Genomic DNA, 7,664 nt, shown 5'->3' with positions numbered 1-7,664 from the left:
CCGCCGCCGCATTCGTGCCGATCGCCTTACGCGTGCGTGTTGGGCCGCTCGGCGCATGCGCGGCCGCGTTCAATACATCGCTTGGGCGGGGGGGGGGGGGGGGGGGGGGGGGGGGAATTCTAGCTTGCTTGACGATAAATATTTATTTTAGGTCTACACAGTCAGAAGACTAGAAGGAAAAAATTTACTTAGATCGTATTTATAGTTCTGACAAAACAAGTAACCTATAAGTGTATAATATTGTCTATTTGTCTAGTGTCGGAGCGGCGCCAGACATCTTACTGCAGCCTTAGTTACTAGTTAGGTATATAATATTAATTATGTTGAATGTTGGTTTATCCCAATTCAATTGTCTCAAAAATGACTACTAGACCGTTTTTAATAAAAGTTATATTAATAGATTCCTTGAGAATTAGAGTGCTCATAGTCTTGTTTTTCAACCCCGGCAAATAAGTAGCTAAAGGGCAACTCATATATGTATTTTTCTCTGTTCTCGTATAACATTTTATTATTGTTTGTTTACTTATAGGAACAGGGTATAATTTAAATACTAGATGTAACACTTAATTATACAGCCTTCTACATAATTTTTAAAATTTAGTATCTATCTACTAATCAAATATTAACATTAAAATATATCCATAAATACATTTTATATGAGTGAACAAGGTTCATATTTTTAAATTCAAGCGTTAACCATTAATTTCTCCTCAAGCAATTTGTATGATGGATAGGGTTGCCAATTTGCCATTTATCTTGGTTTTGAAAATAGCATCATAGACCCGGGTGTATGTCTCAATAAAGCAAAATAATTGTCCTGGGAGTAATTGGAAAATCATAATGCATTACAAACTATAAATAAACAATAATCATGATTCATAATGCAAATTACAACTACTTCTAATTTAATCAATTAATGTGCTGCCGTAAATTGTAATTAAAGAATGAAATATTTTGAAACTTTAAACAAAATAATCATTAAACATATAAACATAGGTTAGGTTAGGTAAACATTGATGAAAAAATTAAATGCACATAATTTTAAATTGTTTGACATTTATATAATATTTATTATCATTATAAATATCGATTTCAATAATACATGTTGATAGTAATTGTTCAAAATGAAAATAATAATACAGTAAAATATATTATTTTTCATAAGCTACTACTCTTTTTACTATAAATAAATACATTAAAAGGGTGGTAAGGAACCAAATTTGACTAATAATTGCTAACTTATATGTAACATGAGGCAATTTAAAATTTACAAATATTTTGTCAAATTAATGATATTAGTAAGTTACGAATAAATAAATTTCTTAAACATTTTCAATTGTTAATTAAACTTAAGTAATTAAAGAATACTCTATTGAATAATTTAACATGAGAATTGAAGTACAATATAAACAAAACCTAACTGGATATTAAAGCAAAGACAAAAACACACAAACACGAGAAAAAACTCGGCAAAATAATAAGGTATATTTTATAACAATAATAATAAATTATTTACACGTTTAATACTGAACAAAATTTTACAGGTGGGTATCTCATTATAACTATCTTAGTGTATACTGGTTATTAACGGCTCTTACAACATTTCCCAAACCAGGTTCTGGGGTTGACCGATTAGTAAAGTCTGTCTGCAAGTCTTTTGTTTTGGTTCTAATTGGAGCCAACATTGTCTTAAACTAAAAAAATATAGTTTATGTTGACAATTACCTAGGTATGTTTATAATATTATATTATATCAAGACATATAAATACTTCTCTATATAGTTGAGGTGATATGGGTCGAAGTCCGTGATCCATGTTCAGAGGTAATGGGGCATTTGGATCACGAGTAATAACAATAAAATCAATACTGGTATTGCTTGGAATCACTCCATATTTAATTGGAGTGTTTAATATATAATCTCTGAGAGTTACATCACCAGGTCCACCATTCTCCAAAGGTATTAAATGCGTTTGAAAATGTTCAAGCATATCTTGTATACTAGGGAATGATAGATGTTGTACTCGACAATGCCCTTGGTCGTTCAGTGTCATTCGTAAATGCTAAGTACAAAATATATCATGTATTTTTACAATTTTTCATGCGTAAATGTGAAATGTATGCCGAATGTTAAAAGTATAGAAAAATTGACTATCATTTTGTAGAGCGCTCTACAGCAAAATGTGTTTTACTAAAGGCTGAAGTACTAAAACTGCAGTTTACAGTTATGGAAAACTTTTAATTTTTCCTATTTATATATAGGTTATGGAATTCTAGATAGATATCTGAAGTTATCAAACCAAATTTAAAAAAAAAAAATAACATACTTACTATATGTATTTTAAAATCTAAATTTATATCTATTTAAACAAAAACAAAATTACTTATACTTGGTATTACAAAGCAAATTAAATTATTATTATTATTATATCAGTAGACTACATACTGAATAAGTAATATCACTGGTAGAGCACCATACAACATGATAGCCAAAATAATATATCTAAATTTTAATAATACCTTTGGTTTTCCCTTAAAATTAAATGTCAAGACATATTCACCCTTTCGAGTTTCAGACTGTCTGACTAGAAACATTCCATGTCCATTAACGCCTAAGTGTGACACCAAATTAGTAGCATCAGATCGAGCCAACATACCATGAAACCATGGATAAAGGCGAAGAGATGCAGATATATCATTTTCTTTAATAAAAAAAAATCAATTGTAATTTTTCATTCACAAATTAGAAATTTGATATTACTATTTATATTCTAATTAATACTTACCAACATCATTGTTTAAAATAATATCCAAATTATTAGTGGAACTCTGAGGTGAGCTTAATAATGTTTCATTTGAATGTGCAGCGGATGAATCCAACACACCATCAATACTACCAATAATACTATACAAAATAAATTCATAAGTTTCAATCATGGCTTATACATTTTTTAGAAAATAAGTATATTCATATCAAATTATCACCTTATATCATCATGCAAGCCATCACGTTTACGCATGCAATATTTTACAGTTGCAAGCCATTGACGCATTTCATCTGGACTCAAGGCATCAATTATATATTCAACATTGTTTTCATCCTATATAAAGAATGAATAATTTAGAAATAGTTTTACATCAAATTAAATTATTAATTTGTTATTATATTATATATGAAACATTAATACTTATAAGTTGTAACGTATAAGTTATAAATTTATAATGCTTGAATAATTACTTTCAGTACAAATGTATTAGCATATCGTTCAGGCATTTCAATTTCTTTGGTTTCTCTAGCATCTTGTATCAAAAAACAAAACACACCGTGTTTTGATTTCAAAGACTAAAATTTAAATATGTATATGGTTAATAATTTAACTTACATTTTTTTTTAAATTAGGTGCAGTTTTTACTTATCTATTAGTTTATTATATTTTAAGGGTACCTACACTTTTATAAGATATAAAGGATAAATTTTAAATTTTAAAAAATAGATGATAAAAAATGCAAAATAAATATTAAAATATTACACTACGTATAAAAATAAGAAAATCATATTATACCTTAGGAGGACAATAAAATTCTAGGGTGTAACCGTCTGTGTTCTTAACCAGAGCAAGTCTTGCTTTTTCCCATCTAGGTTCACCACCATCAAATGTTTCACCCAACCGATAGTTTACTATACCTTCCTTGCGACACTCCACAATAATTTTGGCTAGCTTTTTCTTACACTTTATAGGCCTTTGAGACATTATAGATGCAGCATCAAGTTCTACCTCATCAGAATGCTGTTTGTGGAACAGTGGTCGAAGAGCTCTAAATGACATTCGTCTACAAAAAAATTAGTATAGGTAAATATTTTTAGAATATTAAATGTAAGATAGAAGTAATTAAGATATTCAGGTACTTCAACAATTCTAACTTACCTAAAAAAAGGTTTTTTCTTGACAGTGATCATAGACTCTGTATCTGAATCACTGTTACCAGAATCATTGTCAGGCCAATTGTATCTATCACACTCACGTTTAAAATGAGTTGCAAACACTTTAATGTAATGACCAAGTACTTCCTGCCGAGTCGATGGCTGAGATGAAAATGATGATACTAGGTGTTCAGCATTGACTCTGGCTTGCTCATCACATAAATCAATCCAATTATTTGCATGATTCATGATTTAAAACCTAAAAATTTCACTAATGGACACACAAAACTCCAGTATGTAATCGAAATAACAGTGTTTTCCTTTCATCACTAGTACACATAACTATTTCTTTTTAATTTGTTAATGAACATAAACACGTGCTCATTTTAAAGGTAAAATACATACGAGAAATCTTGGTAAAAATGTATTTAAATATATGATACTCGCCTAAAATTGGTGTGTTAAAAGTCCATGCAAGTATATTCAAAATTAATTATGTAAATAAAGTATTGTGTTTTTCAAAAATTTGAACATTTTTAAGGAGTGTAAACAACGACGTATGTTCCGCTAGCAATATTTGATAAGAAAGTGTTGACTGCAAAGTTCCCAAACGAGTCAAAAAACACAATATAGTCAAAAATCATTACCGACTGATAGATAGCGCAGTACTCCGGCTATAACCAATGATTTTTACGATACGGAAAGCGGGCTTTGGCATGACTAATAAATAATAATTAATAAACATATTATAACACATGTGTTCGATAAACATTAGACATAGACTTACAAATTATTATTTAAATATATATGCCCTATGGTCATAAATATTAAAGAATGGATTATCCATTGTTATTTTATTGACAAAAAATAGAGGGAAGTGTGCCGAAAAGAAAGAGGGAAAGAGAGGAAGACTGATTATATCAATGCCTTTTAACAGCAGTCTTATCATAAATTATATTTGGTGATTATTATAATCTTGTTTCTATAGTTCTATACTAATTGTTATTCTAAATTTCATTATTTAACTTATTTACTCTTAATTGTATTCTATTTAAAACGATTGTACGTTTATATTAGAACTATGGTTCATATTTGCATAGTATGTAGACTTTCATCTACGGATAATAAAGATCTTGCATTACACAGGTACGATTAAATGATTAATATTACTTGAAATTTAAAATGTAATTTGTTTAAAGATTAGAATGAAAAAAAGCAATAGATATTAGACATTAAGTTCATTAATAATTATTATGGTTAGATGTCCTAAGAACTTGGAAAAGAGGCAAAAATGGGAATCAGCCTTAGGAGTGCAACAACTTGGTAAATGGAATTATGTTTGTGGAAATCACTTTACTAGTGACAGTTATATCTTTAGTAATGCTAGAAGAATATTGAAGAGTAATGCTGTACCAATGTAAGAATACTTATTTTATTTATGATTGAAAATTAAGGAATAAAATGTAGTTTAAAAGAAACTTTCTTTTTAGGGTCGCTCAATATTCAGATGAGTCTTATTCACCGATTATTTGTACTTCTGCAACTGATAATGATTCACAGTGTGTATTTTCTTTAATATCTATGGTTTTAGCAATGACCTCATACTCAACAGTATACTATTATAGTAATATATATCGTTCTATGATATTAAGGTCTATGGATTTTGATCACGATTAAAGATATACAGGTTGGGAATTGAGCTAAGATAAAGTGAAGCACGAACCTTCTAAAAAAATCAGCTGTTTCAACTATTCACTAGTGCTCGGTAACTCCCCAGTGTCGAAAATGATTACTAATTAGTTACAAATAAATAAAATTGAAAATTCATAAAATAATAAAACAATTTTATTCTATGACTCGACTTTTTACTAATTTTGATAACTTTTTCTTAGTTATGTTTTCCTTTTTATTTTTTTGGTTTTGAATATAAGTAAACTGTCTCATGCGCATTATTATGTAATAGGAAAAAATGTTTGTCAACATTTTAATTTGATGCTCCTGGATAGTACATGGAACTTCAGTCATATTCTGTTTGAAGAATTCTTCATATGTGTTTTCAAACACATCACTTGCATTTGCATGTAACGCAAAGCACTCTTCGAGGCATTTAACTATAATATACAAATTAATACTGGGGTATGTTAGATAGCCTCTTGTTTTAGCATTAATTAAATCAGCTTCTTTTCCCATGCCAACTCCAGAGGTATTTAAATTATTCAGACTTTCAATGAACTTATCACATTTAGTATTCTTTACTAAACGCCTTGCTATATAACTAAAATTAAAATGAGTGATTATATAAAGTACCAATTTTGAAAGAAAAAATACATTATTTATTTTACCCAGCCAAAATATGGTACTTTTCTGTTATCCCTACTACCTCGAGTCTCCATTCTGTTATCTCGACTACCACGCCGATGCTGTGACCACAACCCGCTCGATTACCTATTGCTGACAGTTGTTGTATTTCCGTCATTGTATTTATTAATTTTAAAATAATTATGAATCTGTGGAATTTACCAAACAGTGAAAAGGATGCGATTGAATTTTTGCAAGAGAAGGGTTTACTTCCAGGGCACCGTGAATGCAAAAATAGAATTTTAGACCTCTGTAACCGTGATTTTTTATTTTTATATGTAATATTTAATATCTTGATGAATTTATGTTTAATGTTATAATTTATAGAATAGACTTTCAACTGCTGTGATAATTTTAGAATATGTAACTTGGCGTTTTGTGATAATTTTAAGGACATACTAATATGCATTATTATATAAATGGCAATTCATGTGGCTTATGTATTAAAATATAGAACTATCTAGATATTACTTTAGTAGTCGAGTTAACAGAATTGAGTGGTCTCTGTAGTCGCGGCTAGTGGTAGTAGGGATAACAGAAAAGTACCCAAAATATATACAACACACTCGAACACTGTCGAATCTGTATAATTGTGTTCTAACAAAATGCCATCCAAATCCCAACAATCATCTCTAATAATTTTGTCAATTTTATTTTTTAATTTATTCACTTTAGTAACTCTTTCAGGCAAATTTTCTGTATCATTAATTATGCTATTAATTATGTTTATGCCAGTCATTGAAATTATAGGAATTGTTTCTGTAAATTGAAATGAATACAATTTTTGTACTTTTTGTATAGTATTCAAATTAAAAAGAAGAATTCCACAATTCTTATTCATTTTAAAAACAAAATTTTCAAAAATGTTTATTTTATTATAGCAAAATAGCAAATCAACAAAATTCCAACAACATCATCAGTTATCACGTGTATTATGTAGTGTCTTGAACACAAAATATTATATTATATTTATAAAAAAATTATAACACAAATGATTTATGATTCGTCTGGAAAAGCGCGGTAACATCAATGATAGTATTGTACAAAATAATTCCGATAGTATCGCTAGTGATTAGTTGGAACAGCTGATTTGTTCAGAAGATTTGCAATTGTAAACAGGTCGATTCCTAACGTCCTGTACACAGAATATATGAAATCAGAATGGTCACATCTCAAAAAATTACATTGTTCTTATGGAAAGCTGATAAGAAGGTCCGCCATATTGAATGCATACGTCAGTGTTGCCCCCCAAAAAAATCTTAGATTTACCTTTTACAGTTCAAAAATTCAGATATACATTTTATTTAAATTTGTAATTATAAATACTGTCATTACATTGTAAAATTTGCTGAACAGAAACACTTTTAACTTTGAAGTATAATAAAA

At 28.9% G+C, this 7,664-nt stretch overlaps 2 protein-coding genes across 4 annotated transcripts; one reads left to right on the top strand and one right to left on the bottom strand.

Moving 5' to 3' along the window:
• Positions 1 to 1,464: 1,464 nt before the first annotated feature.
• LOC111035826 (SH2B adapter protein 1) lies at positions 1,465 to 4,482 on the bottom strand. 2 transcript variants are annotated; one of them, XM_022317608.1, is made up of 8 exons: positions 3,925 to 4,482; positions 3,562 to 3,829; positions 3,237 to 3,341; positions 2,984 to 3,099; positions 2,785 to 2,903; positions 2,519 to 2,700; positions 1,771 to 2,061; positions 1,465 to 1,694 (listed from the first exon to the last, which is right to left on the bottom strand). In XM_022317608.1, the coding sequence occupies exons 1-8, from the start codon at positions 4,167 to 4,169 to the stop codon at positions 1,563 to 1,565; spliced, it is 1,458 nt and encodes a 485-aa protein (XP_022173300.1). In that variant the 5' UTR covers positions 4,170 to 4,482; the 3' UTR covers positions 1,465 to 1,562. The 2 variants fall into 2 exon arrangements, with proteins under 2 accessions (XP_022173300.1, XP_022173301.1); XM_022317609.1 differs by having other exon boundaries at positions 3,562 to 3,832; positions 3,927 to 4,033.
• Positions 4,483 to 4,739: 257 nt separating this feature from the next.
• On the top strand, positions 4,740 to 7,536 carry LOC111035827. 2 transcript variants are annotated; one of them, XM_022317611.1, is made up of 4 exons: positions 4,848 to 5,066; positions 5,182 to 5,337; positions 5,411 to 5,479; positions 5,573 to 7,536. In XM_022317611.1, exons 1-4 carry the CDS (start codon positions 5,002 to 5,004, stop codon positions 5,595 to 5,597), a joined length of 315 nt encoding a protein of 104 aa, XP_022173303.1. In that variant the 5' UTR covers positions 4,848 to 5,001; the 3' UTR covers positions 5,598 to 7,536. The 2 variants fall into 2 exon arrangements, with proteins under 2 accessions (XP_022173302.1, XP_022173303.1); XM_022317610.1 differs by having other exon boundaries at positions 4,740 to 5,066; positions 5,411 to 7,536.
• Positions 7,537 to 7,664: the final 128 nt, after the last annotated feature.

This window comes from Myzus persicae, unplaced genomic scaffold (genome assembly GCF_001856785.1).
Source record: "Myzus persicae strain clone G006 unplaced genomic scaffold, MPER_G0061.0, whole genome shotgun sequence".
Taxonomy (NCBI): Eukaryota; Metazoa; Arthropoda; class Insecta; order Hemiptera; family Aphididae; genus Myzus; species Myzus persicae.
Note: the sequence above shows the minus strand (reverse complement) of the source record. Positions and strands in the feature narration are given on the sequence as shown.